General features: G+C 42.7%; 2 protein-coding genes across 4 annotated transcripts in view; one reads left to right on the top strand and one right to left on the bottom strand.

Moving 5' to 3' along the window:
* The window catches only part of pdia5 (protein disulfide isomerase family A, member 5), a 219,476-nt gene extending 219,239 nt beyond the window's left edge, over positions 1–237 (bottom strand). The window contains exon 1 of one of the 2 annotated variants that reach the window (XM_072260943.1): positions 161–237. In XM_072260943.1, coding sequence (XP_072117044.1) covers positions 161–211 — 51 coding nt within the window. In that variant the 5' untranslated portion in view covers positions 212–237. The remainder of the gene's footprint in view (positions 1–160) is intronic. The other variant, XM_072260944.1, reaches the window with a different exon arrangement.
* Positions 238–692: 455 nt separating this feature from the next.
* Positions 693–22,376, top strand: part of sema5ba (sema domain, seven thrombospondin repeats (type 1 and type 1-like), transmembrane domain (TM) and short cytoplasmic domain, (semaphorin) 5Ba) — a 539,592-nt gene continuing 517,908 nt past the window's right edge. For both annotated transcript variants that reach the window (XM_072260941.1, XM_072260942.1), the window contains exon 1: positions 693–835. The gene's annotated coding sequence lies outside the window, so the exon portion shown is untranslated. The remainder of the gene's footprint in view (positions 836–22,376) is intronic.

Here is a 22,376-nt window from a genome sequence, read left to right as displayed (position 1 = left end):
CCGAGCCAACCCCTAACGATCTGCTCACCGGCTGTCAATCCCTCTCAGCATAGACTAAATATACTCTTGACTGGCTTCAGCCTTCCCCTTCCTCCACACAAACAACCCTCCCTCTGTCCCTCAACGCCTGCTGCGGGGAATAGAACCGCTGACAACTCACCAACAACAAGAAACAAGTAGCTTGAGAGTCCCAAGCCCTGCGCAGCGCCATATTGCCACGGTGGTCCTCTTGTACATGCGCACACCCATTCGGGAAAGGTGGGGGAAGGGTGCAAAGCGTGGCTGGGGCCGCAGCGAACCTTGGGAATTGTAGTCACCAGCGACCTCTTTCCAAGTTCAGAACCAGGAAACTACAAATCCCGATAAGTAAGATAATGCGCATGCGTATTATCGATCAGTGGATCAATCCAAGAAAGCCGGGTGGCTACACAGGAGTTGGGGAGGAGTAGATTTTAAGAATGTTCATATAAATCAAAGAAGTTCGATTTTAACCAATATTAAGCATTGGAATTATTAAATGAAAATTATATTTGATAATAAAATCATAAATAATTGCTATTCTTGTACAGAAAGCCGTAATTGTATATTTATATAAAGTTCTTTTAGAGCATTGTCACCCTTTGTCAGTTACTAATTAAAATATCCCTGTTAGTGGTTCTGGCTGCCCTGTGGGAATATGATTTCGGTGAGAGAGCCGTCACTTTGCAGATTAGTGCCTGTGGATAGTGTAACCACTGCGTGCTGGAAAGACGCTTTTTAAATGCAATCGGGATTAAAGCGAGGCGGAAAACAGAACACATTTCTTCCTTAAATAAACGGGACGACCATTTTTATGGTGAGCAAAAACGATGTTTTGATTTTGTAACTTCTGTTTTTTTATAAAAAGTTTTAAAAAAGTTTTATAAACTTTTAATGTAACTTTTAATCAGTGCATATTGAACTTCAGGACAAAAATAGCGCGAGACCTGTAATAGTATTAGCTCCGCTTTCATACAAATAGATTACATTTTATGTATATATAAAAGATGAGCTTGTATTAACATAATGTGAATATCTTTTGGAAAGTGAAGGTTTTTATATTTCGCTGAGCTGTTTTACATTTATGGTTCTGTTACTGAAATACTGAATATTTTGTGGTTAAATTCTCTGTGAAATTTATATCCAGCTGTTTGCTAATGTTAAACTCGATATGTGTTTGGTGTTTTTTAAAAAAATATTTACATGTTTTAGCGAAAAGCCGGACTCTGTCGTGTTGTGCGATTTTCGCAATGTTGTAACTAAGTCGGTGCAGAATTGTGTCGGATCAAGTAGATAGGAGTTCGTAGCGTAATAGTTAAATGCTCAACATGCATGCGAATTCTTGATAAATTGTATGACTTTTTAGAAAAGCTGGGAGTGAATCCTTTTCAAGTGCACATTGAAATAATATGACAAGGACCATTAAATAATGCAACCAGCGGATGAGATCAGAAGGCTGATCTGATATTTGCAACCGTTTGTGTCTTACAATTGATGAGCATACAAGAATTCACGTTGTTACTACTCCAATTGTATTCCAGAAACTTAGTTTTTAAAAAAGGAACATATATTTAATATTGGATTTATTTGTTTAGGTAACGTATTTTAACATGTTTGCATATTTTTGGACCTGCCGTTTGATTGTACGATCTGGTCGATCGCAAATGTCTCGCTTGAGTGAACCGACTTAATGCTTTGCTCACGAGCTGCTGAAAAGTTCTAAGGTGGGAGACCGTTCCTCCTTCGTAGTATTCTGTAGGGGGTCCCGAGGTGGCTTGTGGTCTGCGGCTACATTCTCTGTGTAATCCGCTGTTACTGTGTTAGGGTCACGTTTCTCTTGGCTATTGTACGCAGAGCGTTGCGCGGACAGGGAGATTTAAACAAAAAAAAACAAAACATTTAATACAAAGCTTCGTTTTCGCCCTCAACTGGAAGCCTGGAGGTGATTAAAAACTTTAGCCTACAAAAATAAAGGCGACAGACACTTCGGGTATTTTTACGGCGGTTCCAAGATTCTGGTATCTGTTCAGGAATATCTGTTTATAAACGGAGGGGGAGGTGATTTGCTGGATATACTGTATATTGGCTATTTCTAATCTACCTGTGTACCTTGTACAGCAGGCAATTAAAACAGCAGTGTTGTGGCAATCTAGTTGTCGTAACTGCCAAAAAAATTCTTTGAATCATCTTGTGCAATAACTTACAATGTTACTATGTGTACCATAATTGATTGGGGTCAAAACGGAGCCAAAACGTTATTATTCCTCGCTCATATTAGGTAGTGCCGGGTGGGTGGATGGGTGTGTGTGTGTGAGAGAGAGAGAGAGAGAGAGAGAGAGAGAGAGAGAGAGAGAGATCGAGATCGATCAAGTCTGTGTCTGTCTTTTCTTCCCTGTGGGGAGTTAGCAAAGTGATGTATGAGGAGCGTTTGGTGGCTCTGGGCCTGTACTCGCTTGAGTTTGGGGGGGGGGGAGAGAATCGCATTGAAACATATCGAATATTGAAAGGCGTAGACAAAGTGAACGTGGAGAGGAAGCTAGCTCCCTATAGCAGGGGAGTCTAGGACAGCCTCAGAATAGAGGGACATCCCTTTAGAACAGAGAGGAGGAGGAATTTCTTTAGCCAGAGGGTGGTGAATCTGTGGAATTCATTGCCAATAACGGCTGTGGAGGCCAACTCAATGGATATATTTAAAACGGAGGTTCTTTATTAGTAAAGATGTTACGGGGAGACGGCATGAGAATGAAGTTGAAAGGGATAATAAATTAGACGTGATGGAATGGCGGAGCAGACTCGATGGACCGAATGGCCTAATTCTGCTTCTATGGTCTCATGACGGCATTGGGACGGTACTCCCCCTCCATTCCCGTAATCCGCATACAGAGGGCTGGTGAGAGTAGAAATGTGTCCTGCTGAAAGTGCTCCCGTCTTTTTCACTGGTGGGGCGGGGGTGGGGATGGAATGCAATTAACCAGGGTGTCCACGACCCGGTAATGTTGGTGGGTTTTTTTTGCCTGGGGGAGAACGTCCGCTCTCTCGACAAGGTGCCTCCAAGCGAGACAGACATCGAGAACTCTTCAGTTTACACTAGGGACAATAGCTTTTGTTAGAGACCTCGTTCCAGGATTCAGATGCCACGTCGTGCATTGTACATTGGCAGAGAATTAAAATGATAAATCTCGGTTTGAAACCGGTACTCCCATCGCCCGAGTGTGTAGATCCGAGGGACTGAGTACATGATGTAGACTAATGCCTTTCACGTAGAACGATGGACACTCTTCTGAGGATATTTAATGGCACCGTTCAGGCAGTACTGTAATGAGTTCTCTCAGTGCTCTGCCCAGTACTTAACTCTCAGTACGACCAGAATCAAACTAATTAAATAACGACAATACAGGCGGCTGCAAATGCTGAGACCCAGAGCAACACACAAACCTGCTCAGAAACTCAGCAGGTTGGGCAGCATCTGCGGAAGGAGGTCGAGACCCTTCATCAGGACCTAAATAGCGAATCGCGTGGAATAGTTCGATGGTAGGGCTGCGTTGGAAGTTTGTGAAGGAAGTATACGCGGGAATCGCGTTCTTAAAGCGAGGTCATAGACACAGTAGGCAGAGTCGCTTATTTGCGTGAAATTCGGTGACCCTACAGAGGCCGCGAATCTCTGAATGACATATCAATGACATTCCGTGAAATTTGTTGCTTTGTGGCAGCATTACAATGCAATACATAAAATATACTCTAAATTACAATGGTAAATAAATTATATATATGTAGTACGAAAATAGTGAGGTCGTGTTCACGACTTCGTAGTCCGTTCAGAACTCTGGTGGACGGAAGAAGCCGTTCTTAAAACGTTGCGTGTGTGCCTTCAGGATCCTGTACCTCCTCCCTGATGGTAGCAATGAGAAGGGGGCACGTCCTGGGTGATGGGGGTCCTTGATGGTGGACGGCATCGTTTTGAGCATCGCGGCTGGGGAAGCCAGTGCCCATGATAGAGCTGATTGAGTTTACAACTTTCAGCAGTTTATTTCAATCCTGAGCAGTGGCCCCTCCACACAAGACAGTGACGCAACCAGTCAGAATGTCCTCCGCAGTACATGAGTAGAAATTTGCTAGAGTCCAAATCTCCTTTCCAAGTCTTTGGAATTCTCTTTCGTGGAAAGGCCATGGGTGACAATACATAAAGAAATGAGATGACTGAGGGTGGTGGTGAAAATTGGGCTTTCACTCCGTTAAAAGTTGGAGGCAGAACCGCTCTGCCCAAGACCACAGGAAGTTGCAAAGAGTTGTGAAGGCATCACACTAACCAGCTTCCAACACCACCCCCCCACTCTGCACTTTCAATTGCCTCAGTGAAACAGCAACCATAACACTGAACAGCAAATTTTTCTAAAGTGTTACTTCCTCAGAATTTGTGATTATGATAGACCATTTGAAGCTGAACACCAATATATTTTCAGACAATTTGTATCACGTAGGAATTTGGAGGAATAAGAAATTAACTTTTATCGAATATAATGTGTTAAATTGCATAATGGTGCTGATGCTTTGCTGTTTGCCGGAGCTAAAAATGTTTTGTTGATGATTTTATTTGTACTCAGTGTCCATGTTTCTTTGTACTAAGGCTTCTTCCTTAAGTGTCTAACAATAATCAGCTTGTATTGATAGATTCCAGTTGCCCTAATACTGTTTCTCCATGATGGCAATGTCTTGGTGAAACCTTTCACTGTGCTCATCACTGACAGCGCCAAGATCCGCAGGGAAGAAGGCTAAATGGGAATGCAGAAAATGAATCGTTAGTGACCTGTTACTCTTAGTGGTTTTGTATGCTTGAAACATGTTGTCAACCAGCTGTACATAGTTTTGTGCTCTGTAGTTGCCATGAAGATTTTCAACAACATCCTTGAATGCCTTCAGTGTGTTTTTCTCTGGTCCCACTAGAAGTTCTTCCAATTGCCTGTCATCAATGACCTGTTTGACTTGTGGACCAACAAAGATGCCTTCCTTAATCCGGGCATCAGTTATTGTGGGAAAACATTTGTCTCAAATATTGAAATCCTTTACCTTCCTTGTTCATCATTTTCACAAGCTTTTCACATGGCCCAGTTTTATATGAAGAGGAGGCAAAACTATCTTTATTAGGTCTACAAGTGACTTCTGTGCCTCACTTTGCTGCCCGAGAACCAATTGCTTACAGAGTGGCCAGTCTTTTTTTAACGTAATGAGATTCTTTAGTGTGGCTGTCCCACTTGCAAATGAAACAACAGTACTTGGTGTATTTCTAGTAGCAGTGTTTCTACTTTCAGATCACCACAGATGTTCCAGATGTAGTCGCTGTACTCTACGTGTTTCAACAAGACTTTCCAAATTTTGGTAGTTTTGTGTCATGTGTACTGCATAGCCGCTTAGCACTGAAGGGAGGACATTGCTTTGGTGTAGCAGCTCAGCTTTCAGATCAACTCGGAATAAGACACCATTGTTGGGGGTCATGCTAGCAACCCAAAACATGTCCAGGCTTGCATGGACAAGATAGAAAACTTCTCAGCTTGCATTGTGGGCAACATTTTAATTAACTTTTGAATTATGAATTGACATAACAAATATAGGCAATTCCAGAAAATGGTGCATGCTGGGGAAATTTCATGGTGATTTCCATGATCAGTAACCCAAAATCCATAAGATTCACCCAAAAGTATTCAGAAAGCAAAATCTCTGTTGTCTGGTGTAATCAAAGACCCTTCCCACCCTGGTCATACTTTCTATAGAGACAACCTACTGAGGATGCCAGAATTGATCCCCGAACTCCAATGTCCTGAACTGTAATAGTGTCATGCTAACCACCATGGTGCCCCAGCTTGGAGGTTAACCAGATGGAACGTGAGGTGGTGCTCCTCCAGCCAGAGAGTGGCTGTAGGGGAGGGCATGGACCAACATGTTGGAATGGGAATGGCAATAACTTAAAAAATATATTAAGGTGCCCTAAGGGATCTGGTTAATCTTTAAAATACCTTATTAGGGTCATGGAGTTGTATAGCATAGAGAAAGGCTCTTCAGACCGACAAGGAAAATATTTATGCAAGCTGTCATTGAATATCTTTACTCCATCTGCAACAACAGGTGAGATTTCCTGCAGGTCACCCATTTTAATTCCACTTCCCATTTTCATTCTGACACATTGCCCAAGCCTTCCTCTACTGCCTCTCTCTGCTGGAGGAGAACCACCACCTATTCCATCTGTGTAGCCTCCACCCTGGTAGTGCAACACCAGACCAGCTCAGGGCACTGGAGTTCAGAGTTCAATCCCAGCGACCTCTGTAAGGCTGTCTCCCCATGGAATGTGTGGGTCTTCCCAGATACTCCCACAGGCCTACAGGGGAGGTCAACTGGTCATTGTAACTTGTCATGCGAGGAAGTTAGGGTTACATTGGTGTTGGGGTTACTGGGGGGGGGGTTGCAGCTGAAAGAGACGGAAGAGTGGGGATGCAGTTCAAAGAGACGGAAGGGTGGGAGGTGCAGTTCAAAGAGACAGAAGGGTGGGGGTGCAGTTCAAATAGACGGAGGGGGGTGCAGTTCAAAGAGATGGAGGAGTGGAGGTTGCAGTTCAAAGAGATGGGGGGGTGCAGTTCAAAGAGACAGAAGGGTGGGGGGTGCAGTTCAAAGAAACGGAAGGGTGGGGGGTGCAGCTCAAAGAGACGGAGGGAGCTGCTCCACACTGCATCTCCAAATAAAAACAATCCTGACAATATGAACATTGATTTCTCTGAACTTCTCTCTTATTTCATTCTCCATTCTGTCTCCCTCTTATCTCTTCTCTTCAACTGCCCAAAGAACGCACTCTGGTTCCCCTCCCCCTTCCCTTTCTCCTCTCCTATCAGAATAATTCTTTTTAAGCCCTTTACTGCTTCCACCTATCACCTCCCAGCTTCTCACTTCACTCTCCCCCACCCATCCACCTTTCCCCTCACCTGTTATCACCTATAAGCTATGAGCTTGTTCTCTTCCCCTCTCCTACCTTCTTAGTCTGACTTTGCCCTCTTCCTTTCCAGTCCTGATGAAGGGTCTCTGCCTGAAATATCAACAATTGATTCCCCTCCACAGTGCTACCTGACCTGCTGAGTCCCTCCAGAAGTTTGTGTGCATTGCTCTGGATTTCCAGCATCTACAGAATCTCTTGTGTTGATTAACCAAGCTAGTCCCAGTTGCCTGTGTTTGACCTATATTCCTCTAACCCTTTCCTATCCATGTACTTGTCCAGAAGACTTTTAAGTATTGTAATTGTAGCTGCCTTTAATTGTTGGAGATAGTAGAACATTTTCTCTTTTTGTAGCTGAATGGAACTGGATAATCTGTACATTCTGGAGGTTTTGCTTAACAGGATCATTAATGGGCCTGTCCTTTCTCTGGGTAAATTGATATAGTAGGTGTTCCACATGGGATATAAATACATATTATTACATCAAGTTAGGTCTTGTTGTGACCTTCAGATTCTGACTGTGGTTTAGCTACGCTGAAACTCGATTTTTGCAAAAGGGAGAGAATCACTGGTGTACTGTTTCTCCAGAGATATCTCACCTGGAGTTAACCTCATTATGAATTGAACAGAATCTCAAAGTGTCTCAAATACATTTGGAGTTATATCTTCATACCCACATTTTATAATAGATTTTCACCTGAATTGCTTCAAAGTGTCAAGCACAGACCATCATAAATAACAGCAGTTGATTAAACACCAGAACAAAAACACCTATCTTCTGCCTTCAGTTGGGAGCTGAGCTATGAAGTCAGCCTGGAATATACTTTATTCTCTCTCTTCCTATTTGTGTGCCTGTGACAGCTGCAGACCATTGGGTAACACTTTCATTTCTAAATGAGAACATTGTGGATTCAAAATCCAAAGTTTGTAAAATCACCCACAGGAATTTGGTCTGGGCCTTACAGTGCACTGCTGAGGGAGTCCTGTGTTGGGCATTATTTTATTTTATTTCGAGTTACAGCACAGAAACCGGCTGTTCAGGCCCAATGAGCCAGCACTGCCCAAACTGGAGCATCTGGAGAAAAGCCATGAGGTCACGGGGAGAATGTACAGACTCCTTTCAGACAGTGGTGGAAATGAACCCAGGTGTGGGGAGGGGATCAAGGACAAGCTGGCAGGTGACAGGTGGGACCAAGTTGAGGGGATGGTGGCACTGTGATAGCGTTACACTAACTGGTACGTTACCATAGCCACATTTTTTCAGGATTTAGCTTTTGAATGAGGCTTTACTTGAATGTGTGGGGAATTGACTGATATGGAATTAATGCAGGAAAATAGGATTAGTATGGACGTAGTGGGATCTACTGTACAACAATATGATAAACTCTGTGACTATGATGCAATTTTAAAATATCTCATGACAGCTGCTATTTCTGGGAAAGGTAAACATGGTTTACCCTTTGACTAAAAGGATGTCAAAAGTTGTGAGGGAGAAGGCAGGAGAATGGGTTTGAGAGTGAAAATAAATCTGCCGTGATAAAATGGCAGGGCAGACACACTGGGCTGAATGGAATTTTAAAGAGGCATTTAGAAGTTTGCCACACAGAGGTGATCAAAATATGTTCCTCAACAAATCATCATCATTCAGGAAAACCAAAGTGGTTTGAGGTGTTTTGGGACTAATGTATGTAAATTGGCTGCTACATAACAAAATTACAGAAGGCACTACACAAATGTAAAAATGCAAGACAACAAGTGCACAGGTGGGCCACATAGTCTCTCCAGTCAATACAATTGTGACTGATCTGCCCTAGTCCTTCACTCCTGTGCTTTGTCAGCTTCCTACTGCCCTCAGTTTCATGATCACCTCAGTCTCCTTGGTCCAAAGAGTCTTACTGAAATATAGGAAAGAAAATCTTACATTGTTTGGGGCAACTACACGAAACACAGATTTTTCAATTTTGGCTTCCAGATCACTTGAGCTAGCATTTCAGAGGGGAACAAACGATAGCAGTGGACATCATTCATGCAGGAGGTGTAATTGATTGTGCTTGTGCATTTATTAAACTTTTCCATTTGTTGTTTACTATTGGAAACTCCCCCTGAATCACAGCCTCGTGTTTATGGTGGTGTATGTACTAGGACAAAGGCCATTAGCATTTTACAACTAAACCTTAATCTTCACAGGTCAAAGTAGATTCATTATCAAACTCTGTATACCATCTACAACCTTAAGATTCGTTTACTTGCAAAAAACAACAGGAAAATGAAGAAATACAATAGAATCCATGAAAAACCATATGTAACAAGGGCAGAGGAACCCCATTCTCCTGCAAGTGAGTCTACAGGCTGTGGATTCTGCCTTAAACATTGTAGCATACCTCAAATGATCCAGTTTTAGTTTTGTGTTTACACAGAGGACACAATGATATACCAATTACAATTATATATTTATGCTACAACTGTATTTTTCCAATACGCTAATGCAGGTTACTGCTCATAGGTCCCACACTGTATAAAAATGTGTTTTTGTTTCTGTCTGGAAAGTAAAGCAGTTGTTTTCTGTATTTTTGTTCTAACCTTGAGAAGAGAAAGCTTGGCATCTTCCCAAGGATATACCAAGCTGCATTTTGAACAGCAACAATAGTTAGTGAATCATTTGCCATGATCTGTAATGTTAAATCCCACTGCTAAAGTAAGGAGTTTGTATGTTCTTCCATGACTGCATGGTTTCCTCCAGGTGCTCGGGTTTCCTCCCACATTCCAAAGACGTACATAATAGGTTATTTGGTCACATGGGTAGAACTTGGTGGTGTGGGATCATTGGGCTAAAAGGGCCTGTTACTGTTCTGTATGTCTAAATTAAAAATAAAATGCAAGTTACAAGTTCAAGTTTATTGTGTTAGGTATGCAGACACAGAGTATAAATGCATGAAAATTAGATTTTTTCATCAGTACATTATATCACAAGCACAATAAATACAAGTTAACATAAAAATAAATTAACATAAATTGCACAAAAAGGTAAATATAATAATGATACTAGTGGAAGTTGAGGGAGAGAAAAATAAATGAAGTCCAAGTTGTAGTTCGAGTTTGTCAGGTTCTGACAGCAGTGGGGAAGAAACTGTTGTTGAACCTTGAGGTGTGGGTCTTCAGGCTCCTGTACCCCCTGTCAGGTGGCAGAAATGAGAAGGGGGCATGACCCAGATGGCAGGGAATGGGGTGGTGTGGTGTGGGGATGCGGTTGCTTCCTGATGATGGATGTCACCTTCCTGAGACATTACCTCTTTTAGACAAGACCATAAGTCATAGGAGCAGAATCACGCCATTCAGCCCATCGAGTATGCATCGCCATTGTGTCCTGGCTGATTTATTATCCCTCTCAACCCCATTCTCCTGCCATCTCCCTGTAACATTTGACACCCTGACTAAGCAAGAACCTATCACCCTCCACTTTAAATCTGCCCAATGACTTGGTCTTCACAGTCATCTGTGGCAATGAAGTCCACATATTCCCTATGCTCTGGCTAAAGAAATTCTTCTTCATTTCTGCCATAGATGGGCATTCTCTATTCTGAAGCTGTGCCCTCTAGTCGACTCCCCCACTAGAGGAAGCATCTTCTCCATATCCACTCTAAATGTGTGTCATTGTGGGGAGATCTTTACCCATGATTGGACTGGTTGAGTCTATCTCTCTCTGTAGCCTCTTACCTTTCTGTGTATTGGAGTTAGCTTGGATGCTGGACCAAGTCAGTGCTGTGGGTATTTAGCAGTCTCCATGATTAAAAGCCTGAATTTGCATGGAAGTGCCTGGTACATTGAAGCCACAGCCTGAAGATTGCTCAGCATGTCAGGCAGCATCTACAGAGAGAAGTGAACAGTCGACATCCATTTCAATGCTTCAGATTGAGTGCCTTCACTTAGTCCAGGTGAATGTTCTTGACTCAAAATGTTGACTGTCCATTTCTCTCATTGGATGTTGTATGAGACTGAGGGGTAGTTTACGAGAGTTTCATCACCTCTTGCAGAAAGGGGCAGAGGTTATAATTACAAAACCAGATGGTGTCAGCAATACCCTGGAGCTTGGGCAGCATTTTCAGAAAGAAAAATGTGAGTTAATGCTTCAGCTTGAGCACCCTTTGTCAGAGCTAGGTAACAAAATGTTAACTCTATGTGCTTTTCCGTTGATTTCTTCTGTCACCTGCTAGTTCTGTTCTTTTTATTTCAGATTTCCAGCATGTGTAGTTTTTTTTTAGTTTTCAAAGATGCAAGTTAATTGGTAGAAATAATGGAAAAATGTTGAAAATATAGTTCAGTCAACTAATGTTGAGGATTTGAAACTCACTGTCTTAATGGGTGGAGAAGGCAAAAATTCCCATTGTGTTTAACAAGAATCTTGATGACCAGTTAAAGAAACCACAACCTGCAGGGCTATAGGCCAAAAAATTAGGGTGTGAATCTCATCTCAAATCCATTTTTGCCCAGTATGGAAACATTGGGGTGAATGACTCTTCCTGTACTTTACATTTCAATGATTCTCTGGCCTTTTCAAAATGACTTGCTGTCAGAATTCATTTGATCATCTACTTGTCAAGCAGCTTGAGATATTTTGCCCCATTAAAGGGATTATGTAAATACATGTTATTGCTGAATTTACACTGATTCAAGGTGACTTCAACACCATTAGAAAAGGTTGATTTTACAAATGTGGCGCTTGCTTGTTTTTGGTGATAAAATATTTTTTGTCTTCCACCTATCACAGTATCTTCCCCCCCGCCCCCGTTTCCCTATCTCCCATTCCCCTTTCCACGTCCCCATCCCTCTCTATCTCTCTCTATCAGGGGCCATTCAGAACAATACGCCTTCCAACTACCACTGCTAGCAGCTCACAGCTGACTTGTATCTCAACTTCATCCTTTCACCATCTTGTGTATCTGATCAAAATCCAACATCCAACATCCTTAAAGTCTTCAACTGGCCATAAGCTTGAACAGTTTTTGTAGGAGGGAGTTTTAGATGTCAATCACCTTTGGTATGAAAGTATATTTTGCATGGCCAGCATTTATTGTCTATGGTTAGTGATCCATAACCTTGTGAAATGTGTTTCTTTTGTGTTTTTCTTGTAAACGCTACTTACCCGATGCTCTGTGCCCACGATGCTGCTGCAGGTAAGATTTTCATTGCACCTGTGCATATCAGTACTTGTGGAGATGACAATAAACCTTTGGCTTTGGACTTCGGACTCAATTAACAACTTTATTAGCAACAGTCAATCTGCTGGACCAACTCACTGGGTTGAGCTGTTTCTTGGCATGGAGAGGAATTGTTGATGCTACAGGACAAAGGTTGCTGACAATATTGTTAGGCCTGCAATTGCATATCGTCTAGTCTAGGTAAGGAAGATGGATTCCCTTTCCTCAAGAACCTGAGCAAACCTCATGTGTTTTTAGTTACAGCCTAGTACCATCATATTTACCAATTTGATATCTGCTTTTTAAATCCTGATTGATTTAATTGTCTGAATTTAAATTCCCAGCTACTCTGGTGGGAACTAAATACAAATCAAGTTTAATGGTCCATGTCTCTGGATACATGTCCAATGACTTAACCACTCACCCAACATCATTCTACAGTCCCTAGTTCTCACTTTACTCACTTTAAACTTGAACCTTTCCATTTTGTACCCTTGCCTCTGTCAACGGGGGAAATACTGTATATTAGATATACTTATTATATTGAGTTTCAAAGTTCAAAGTAAATTTTTTTTGTCAAAGTACATACAGTCAGCCTTCCGTTTCCATGGATTCAACCATCCGCGGATCGGGATAGAAAAAAACCCCGGAAGTTCTCTCTCCAGCACTCATTGTTTGAGCATTGTTCGCCTTGCATCTCGTTTGTTCGCTACTTGTGTTGTGAGCAAGGGGAAGGAGTTTAAGGCTAGTAAGGGATGGCTGGCTAGCTATGTAAAGCGCTACAGCCTCAAGAACTTAAAGATCACAGGAGAATCGGCATCGGCTGATGCCGAGGCAGCACCAGCGTTCCCAGAAGAGCTACGATGGTTGCGTCTGTACTGAACATGTGCAGACTTTTTTTCTTGTCGTTATTCCTGAAACAATACAGTATAACAACTATTTACATCGTATTAGGTGTTATAAGTAATCTAGACATGATTTAAAGTATACAAGAGAATACGCGTAGGTTATACGCAAATACTACGCCATTTTATATATGGGACTTGAGCATCCGCGGAATTTGGTATCCGCGGGGGGTCCCGGAACCAAACCCCCGTGGATACGGAGGGCCGACTGTATATATCATCATGTACTACCTGGAGATTCATTTTCTTGTGGGCATTCATAGTGGAATCAATGGCGATGCCATTACAGCTCAGGGCATCAGAGTTCGGAGTTCACTTCTGACATCCTCTGTCAGAAATTAGTGCGTCCCTCCTGTGAACACGAGGGTTTCCTCTGGGAGCTCAGTCTCCTCACAAATTCCCAAGACGTACTGGTTAGTAGGTTAATAGGTCATTGTAAATTGTCGTGTGATTAGGCTCGTGTTGAATAAGGGGTTGCTGGGTGTTGCAGCTCGTTGGGCCAGAAGGGCTTGTTCTGTGCTGTCTCTCTAAATAAAGCAAAATAAAGCTTCTTCCCCTCCACTGTCAGATTTCTGAAGGTCAATGAACCCATGAATACCACCTCACTATTTCGCTCACTTTTTGCACTATTTATTATTTTAATCTTTCTTTTTGTAACTTGATGTGATTTTTAAAATGTTTTGCATGGTACTGCTGCTGCAAAACAAAAATTTTTGAACATACAGTGATAACAAACCTGGTTTTGATTTGGCCCCAGTTGGGAAAAACTAAATGAGTTATAATTTGTAAAGAGGGTCAGCCATTTGGATAAGCTGTGTCAGAAGGTTATGGGTTCATTCCACTCCAGAGACCCGAGGACAGCAATTAATACTGACATTCCAGTCCAGTAATGAGAGAGTAATTAGGCTTAAAACTGTGAATGAGACATTAGACTATGAATAAGACGTAAACCTGTCTCCCTATTTGCTCTTAGTGTTGGATATTGAAATAGTTAAGACAGCATTCTGAAGAAGAATGGGTTAAGTTATTTCTCCTGGTTCAATACTTGTCCCTCAATCAAAATTATCATACCACAAGACATTGGAGCAGAATTAGGTCATTTAGCTGATCGAATTAGCTCTGCTATTCATCATGGCTGATTTATTATCCCTCTTAACCCCATTATCCTGCCTTCTCCCCATATCCTTTGAGACTCTTTCTAATCAAGACCAATCAATCTCAGTTTTAAATATGTCCAAAGACTTGGCCTCCACAGCCATCTGTGGCAATGAATTCCACAGATTCACCATCCCGTAGATAAAGAAATTCCTCCTTGTCTCTGTTCTAAAGGGATATCCTTGTATTCTGGGGCTTCCCTCTGGTCTTAGATTCCTCCACTATAGGTAACATCTTCTGTATGTCCACTCTATGGTCATCACAGCATTGTGGGCTGGAGGGCCTGTCTGAGCTGGTCTCAATTGCCAACATCCTATTAAATCTTTCCTATCCATGCACTTGTCCAAGTATTTTTAAAATGTTGTTAGTGTTCCTGTCTTAACACTTCCTATCAAATCTCCCCTCAGTCTTCTATGTTCCAAGGAATAAAGCCCTAACCTATTCAATCTTTCCACATAACTCAGGTCCTCCCATCCTTGTTAACCTTCTCTTTACTCTTTCAACCTTGTTTACATCTTTCCTGTCGGCAGGTGACCAAAATTGCACACAATACTCCAAATTAGGTCTCTCCAATGTCTTATACAGCTTAAACATAACCTCCCAGTCCCTGTACTCAGAATCTTGATTTAGGAAGGTCCAGGTGCCAAAAACTTTCTTTACGCCTATCTACCTACGACTCCACTTTCAATGAATTATGGACCTGTATTCCCAGAACCCTTTGTTCTATTGCACACCTCAGTACCCTATCGTTCATTGTGTAAGACCTACCCTGGTTGGTCCTACACCTTGCACTTGCTTGCATTAAATTCTATCTGCCCTTTCTCAGCCCACTTTTCCAGCTAGTCCAGATTCCCCATGCAAGCTTTAATAGTGTTCCTTGCTGTCCACTACTCCTCCAGTCTTGGTGTCATCCGCAAATTTCCTGAACCAGTTAATCACGTTATCATCCAGATCTTTAATATAGATGACAAACCACAACGGACCCAGCATTGATCCCACTGGTCACAGGCCTCCATTCAGAGGCAAACATCTACTACCACTCTCTGGCTCCTCCCACAAAGCCAACATCTAATTCAATTTACTACTTTATCCTGAATGCCAAGTGACTAAACCTTGTTGACTAGCCTCCCATGTGGGACCTTGTCAAGTGCCATCCCTTGTCCATGTAGACAACATCAATTGCATTACCTTCATCAACTTTCCTATAGACCAAAAAGCTCTATAAGATTGGTTAGACATGACCTACTACGCACAAAGCTATGCTGACTATCCCTGATTGGTCCATGTCTATCCAAATGCTTATACAGTAAATCTGATTCCTTAGAATACCTTCCAATAACTTTCCCACCGCAGATGTCAGACTCACGGGCCTATAATTTCCTTGTTTATTTTTAGAACCTTTCTTAAACAGTGGATCAACATTGAATATCCTCCAATCCTCCGGTACCTCATCTGTTGCTAATGATGATTTAAATATCTCTGCTAAGGTCCCTGCAATTTCTGCACATACCTCCCACAGTGTCTGAGGGAACATGTTGTAAGGTCCTGGGAATTTATCCACCCTAATTTGCCTCAAGACAGTAAACACCTTCTCCTCTGTAATCTGTAGAGGGTCCATGACCTCGTTGCTGCTTTGCCTCACTTCTATAGACTCTGTGTCCATATCCATTTAAGATCTCCCCATCTCTTTTGGCTCCTGCATAGATTACCAGTCTGATCTTCCAGAGAACCAATTTTGTCCCTTGCAATCCTTCTGCTCCTAACATATCTATAGAATCCCTAAAGATTCTCCTTCACTTTGTCTGCTAGGACAACCTCATGCCTTCTTTTAACCCTCCTGATTTCTTTCTTGAGTGTTATCTGGCATTTCTTGTACTCCATAAGTACCTCATTTGTTCCTACTTGCCTACTACCTCCTTTTTTTCATTAACCAGGGCCTCAATATCTCTTGAAAACCAAGGTTCCCTAACCTGTTACCTTTACCTTTTATTCTCACATACATGTATAAGCTCTGTACTCTCAAAATTTCACTTTTGAAGGCCTCCCACTTACTAACTACACTTCTGTTTGAAAGCAGCCTGTCCTAATCCACACTTGCCTGATCCTTTCTGATATCATCAAAACTGGCCAATTTAGAATCTCAACCCATGGACCAGACCTACCTTTTCCCAAGCAACACACACAAAGTACTGGAGAAACTCAGCAGGCCAGGCAGCATCTATGGAAAAGAGTAAACAGTCAATGTTTTGGGCTGAGACCCTTCATCGGGACTGGAGAACAATCTGAGGAGTCAGGGTAAGAAGGTGGGGAGAGGGGAGGAAGAATTACAAAGTAGTGATTGATAGGTAAAACCGGGAGAGGGAGAGGGGTGAAGTAAAGAGCTGGGAAGCCACAAAATGCTGGAGGAACTCAACAGGCCAGGCAGCATCTACTTTGAAACTAATGGCATTATGGTCACTAGATGCAAAGTGTTCCCCTACATAAAATTCTGTCACCTGCCCTGTCTCATTCCCTAATAGCACAAGAAGTATCGCATACTCTCTCATTGGGACTTCTATGTACTGATTGAGGAAACTTTGCTGAGCACATTTGACAAACTCTGTCCCACCTAGTCCTTTGATAGTATGGGAGTCCCAGTCAATATATGGAAAGTTAAAATCACCTACTATAACAGCTTTATGTTTCTTGCAACAGTCTGCGATCTCTCACCAAATTTGTTCCTCTAGATCCTGTGGACTGTTGGATGGTCTACGTTATATCCCCATTAACATGGTCATACCTTTTTAATTCTTCAGTTCTACACCCTGCCCCTCCCTCCTGCAAACAAATCTCATTGATGGCTACAATATCATAATTCCATGCTTCTGTCTTTCCTACAATACTCCTGACATTGAAATAGACGCATCTCAGAACATTATTCGTAGCATGCTCAACTTTTTGATTCCTGACTTGGTCTGGGGTCTTAACAACTTCTCCACGATGTGTTCTGGCACTCGAGTTCCCACCCTCCTGCAACTCCAGCTTGACACCTTCCCCTTCCCATGCAGCACTAGCAAACCTTCTCGCTAGGATATGTCCCCCTCTGTTTCAGGTGCAAACTCTCTCTTCTGCACAGGTCACACCTTTTCTGTCAGAGATTCCAATGATCCAACAGTCCTCTAACCCCAGGAAAGGCTGTCTTTGGCCTCTAGCCTCCAACAGACTCATGGATTTGCAGACATTGGGCTTTTTGAATTCCCCAGTGGACTACCTGAGATTCGCAGAATTGAAGCTCTGCTTATCTGGCCTTGACATCTGGATCTCCAATCATCCTTTGGGCTTTAATCTGATCTTCTGATTGCCCTCAGGAGTTGATCTTTGGTATTGACCCAGGAATCACTGATGATGATTAAATAGGACCCTAGATGAGGACCCGAACTCCAGGCCTCAAATTCTGGACTCAACAATAGCACCAGAGATCAATCCAGGTCATTGGAGCCATAAGACAGCAGCTCTATGACCTGTCCCACTGATGCTAAATCTGATTGATGTGTAACCTAGTTAGTGTGTCCTAGTGCATGACAAAAAGAGAGAGTGGGCAAACTGAAAATTAATGCTGGAAGGATGACGAGTGTGAGGCTTTTGCTTTTAATGACTTGTCGGGAGAGACAGGATTGCAAATCTCTGCTGATGCCAGAAAGCACCTGGTTACTGTTGATTTGAATAGGGGATGGCATGCTGTCAATACAGCTGTTAGCTGTTAATGACTGTGTTTAACAATTAATTCAAGAATCTGGAATACAGGGACACATCAGACACAGCAGAAATAAAAGTGATAATAGGGGGAATTGTGGCATGTGTATAGAAACATAGAAAATAGGTGCAGGAGTAGGCCATTCGGCCCTTCGAGCCTGCACCGCCATTTATTATGATCATGGCTGATCATCCAACTCAGAACCCTGCGCCAGCCTTCCCTCCATACCCCCTGATCCCCGTAGCCACAAGGGCCATATCTAACTCCCTCTTAAATATAGCCAATGAACTGGCCTCAACTGTTTTCTGTGGCAGAGAATTCCACAGATTCACCACTCTCTGTGTGAAGAAGTTTTTCCTAATCTCGGTCCTAAAAGGCTTTCCCTTTATCCTCAAAATGTGACCCCTCGTTCTGGACTTCCCCGACATCGGGAACAATCTTCCTGCATCTAGCCTGTCCAATCCCTTTAGGATCTTATACGTTTCAATCAGATTCCCCCTCAATCTTCGAAATTCCAATGAGTACAAGCCCAGTTCATCCAGTCTTTCTTCATATGAAAGTCCTGCCATCCCAGGAATCAATCTGGTGAACCTTCTTTGTACTCCCTCTATGGCAAGGATGTCTTTCCTCAGATTAGGGGACCAAAACTGCACACAATACTCCAGGTGTGGTCTCACCAAGGCCTTGTACAACTGCAGTAGTACCTCCCTGCTCCTGTACTCGAATCCTCTCGCTATAAATGCCAGCATACCATTTGCCTTTTTCACCGCCTGCTGTACCTGCATGCCCACTTTCAATGACTGGTGTATAATGATACCCAGGTCTCGTTGCACCTCCCCTTTTCCTAATCGGCCACCATTCAGATAATAATCTGTTTTCCTATTTTTGCCACCAAAGTGGATAACTTCACATTTATCCACATTAAATTGCATCTGCCATGAATTTGCCCACTTACCCAACCTATCCAAGTCACCCTGCATCCTCTTAGCATCCTCCTCACAGCTAACACTGCCGCCCAGCTTCGTGTCATCCGCAAACTTGGAGATGCTGCATTTAATTCCCTCATCCAAGTCATTAATATATATTGTAAACAACTGGGGTCCCAGCATTGAGCCTTGCGGTACCCCACTAGTCACTGCCTGCCATTCTGAAAAGGTCCCATTTATTCCCACTCTTTGTTTCCTGTCTGCTAACCAATTCTCTATCCACATCAATACCTTACCCCCAATACCGTGTGCTTTAAGTTTGCACACTAATCTCCTGTGTGGGACCTTGTCAAAAGCCTTCTGAAAATCCAAATATACCACATCCACTGGTTCTCCCCTATCCACTCTACTAGTTACATCCTCAAAAAATTCTATGAGATTCGTCAGACATGATTTTCCTTTCACAAATCCATGCTGACTTTGTCCGATGATTTCACCACTTTCCAAATGTGCTGTTATTACATCTTTGATAACTGACTCCAGCAGTTTCCCCACCACCGACGTTAGGCTAACCGGTCTATAATTCCCCGGTTTCTCTCTCCCTCCTTTTTTAAAAAGTGGGGTTACATTAGCCACCCTCCAATCCTCAGGAACTAGTCCAGAATCTAATGAGTTTTGAAAAATTATCACTAATGCATCCACTATTTCTTGGGCTACTTCCTTAAGCACTCTGAGATGCAGACCATCTAGCCCTGGGGATTTATCTGCCTTTAATCCCTTCAATTTACCTAACACCACTTCCCTACTAACATGTATTTTGCTCAGTTCCTCCATCTCACTGGACCCTCTATCCTCTACTATTTCTGGAAGATTATTCATGTCCTCCTTAGTGAAGATGGAACCAAAATAATTATTCAATTGGTCTGCCATGTCCTTGCTCCCCATAATCAATTCACCTGTTTCTGTCTGTAGGGGACCTACATTTGTCTTTACCAGTCTTTTCCTTTTTACATATCTATAAAAGCTTTTACAGTCAGTTTTTATGTTCCCTGCCAGTTTTCTCTCATAATCTTTTTCCCCCTTCCTAATTAAGCCCTTTGTCCTCCTCTGCTGAACTCTGAATTTCTCCCAGTCCTCAGGTGAGCCACTTTTTCTGGCTAATTTGTATGCTTCTTCTTTGGAATTGATACTATCCCTAATTTCTCTTGTCAGCCACGGGTGCACTACCTTCCTTGATTTATTCTTTTGCCAAACTGGGATGAACAATTGTTGTAGTTCATCCATGAGATCTTTAAATGCTTGCCATTGCATATCCACCGTCAATCCTTTAAGTGTCATTTGCCAGTCTATCTTAGCTAATTCATGTCTCATACCTTCAAAGTTGCCCCTCTTTAAGTTCAGAACCTTTGTTTCTGAATTAACTATGTCACTCTCCATCTTAATGAAGAATTCCACCACATTATGGTCACTCTTACCCAAGGGGCCTCTCACGACTAGATTGCTAATTAACCCTTCCTCATTGCTCAATACCTAGTCTAGAATAGCCTGCTCGCTAGTTGGTTCCTCGACATGTTGGTTCAAAAAACCATCCCGCATACATTCCAAGAAATCCTCTTCCTCAGCACCTTTACCAATTTGGTTCACCCAATCTACATGTAGATTGAAGTCACCCATTATAACTGCTGTTCCTTTATTGCACACATTTCTAATTTCCTGTTTAATACCATCTATGACCTCACTACTACTGTTAGGTGGCCTGTACACAACTCCCACCAGCGTTTTCTGCCCCTTAGTGTTACACAGCTCTACCCATATCGATTCCACATCTTCCCGGCTTATGTCCTTCCTTTCTATTGCGTTAATCTCATCTTTAACCAGCAACGCCACCCCACCTCCTTTTCCTTCATGTCTATCCCTCCTGAATATTGAATATCCCTGAACGTTGAGCTCCCATCCTTGGTCACCCTGCAGCCATGTCTCTGTGATCCCAACTATATCATAATCATTAATAACAATCTGCACTTTCAATTCATCCACCTTGTTACGAATGCTCCTTACATTGACACACAAAGCCTTCAGGCACTCTTTTACAACTCTTTTAGCCCTTATACAATTATGTTGAAAAGTGGCCCTTTTTGATGCTTGCCCTGAATTTGTCGGCCTGCCACTTTTACTTTTCTCCTTACTACTTTTTGCTTCTACCCTCACTTTACACCCCTCCGTCTCTCTGCACTGGTTCCCATCCCCCCTGTTGTGAACTAACCTCCTCTCGCCTGGCCTCTTTAATTTGATTCCCACCCCCCAACCATTCTAGGTTAAAGTCACCTCAGTAGACCTCGCTAATCTCCCTGCCAGGATATTGGTCCCCCTAGGATTCAAGTGTAACCCGTCCTTTTTGTACAGGTCACGCCTGCGCCAAAAAAGGTCCCAATGATCCAAAAACTTGAATCCCTGCCTCCTGCTCCAATCCCTCAGCCACGCATTTATTCTCCACCTCATTGCATTCCTACTCTCACTGTTGCGTGGCACAGGCAGTAATCCCGAGATTACTACCTTTGCGGTCCTTTTTCTCAACTCCCTTCCTAGCTCCCTATATTCTCCTTTCAGGACCTGTGAGACAAGCAGCTAATGGGGGTCATGAGGGGGCTTCTTGGTAGGAGTATTAATCCATTGGCAGCACTTTGCTAAGATTCAAGATTCAGATTTATTTATCATGTGTAGATCAAAACATAGAGTGAAGTGTGTTGCTTGTGTTAACCAACACACCCGAGGATGTGCTGGAGGCCGCATATTCCGATGTCAACATAGCATGCTCGCAATGCCCCACAAGCCCCTTTCTACCTCACCCGACAAGCTTGTAAACCCAGGACAGGCTGCCTTTCTGTCTCACTGTCCCTGGATTCTTAGGCTCGCAGTCATTGGGTCTCAAACTTCAGATTTACACTAGGATGCCAATCACCGGTTTGACTTTCGGGTCTCGCATAGATTTTCAACAGCAGTAACCAAGACTTTCATGACACCTTTGGGCCTTTACCTTCAGCCTTCAGGTTTTGGCCTTCTGCTTTGCCCTCTGAACTTGCCAGGACTGACCTTCAGGCTACTTACGTACTTGAATTGACTCAATGTACAGACCTCCGTCTGCAGTGACCTGGGGAGGGTCACTTGTGACTCTTGCCCATATCCAGGACTCACCAGTACCCAACCAGCGATTCAAACTGAAGGCACATTTCCTTAGATCAGAATATTTTGAACAGCTCTTTATTGATCTAATTTCTGTATTTGTCCCTGATTTCTGATTTGATTTTTGATACTTCTCCTCTCACTTTGCCTTTAGCTGAATAAATACAAATGCATATCATAAAGAACAATTTCAATCAGCAGGCTGGAAAGGTAATTAGATTGGCCAAGTTTGATTAAACCTCAAGCCCTCCTCCTTTGGGAAGGAGTTGGAATGCATTATCTTTCTATTTT

This window comes from Mobula birostris, chromosome 6 (assembly GCF_030028105.1).
Source record: "Mobula birostris isolate sMobBir1 chromosome 6, sMobBir1.hap1, whole genome shotgun sequence".
Classification (NCBI taxonomy): domain Eukaryota; kingdom Metazoa; phylum Chordata; class Chondrichthyes; order Myliobatiformes; family Myliobatidae; genus Mobula; species Mobula birostris.
This window is presented reverse-complemented; position numbering and strand designations above follow the sequence as displayed.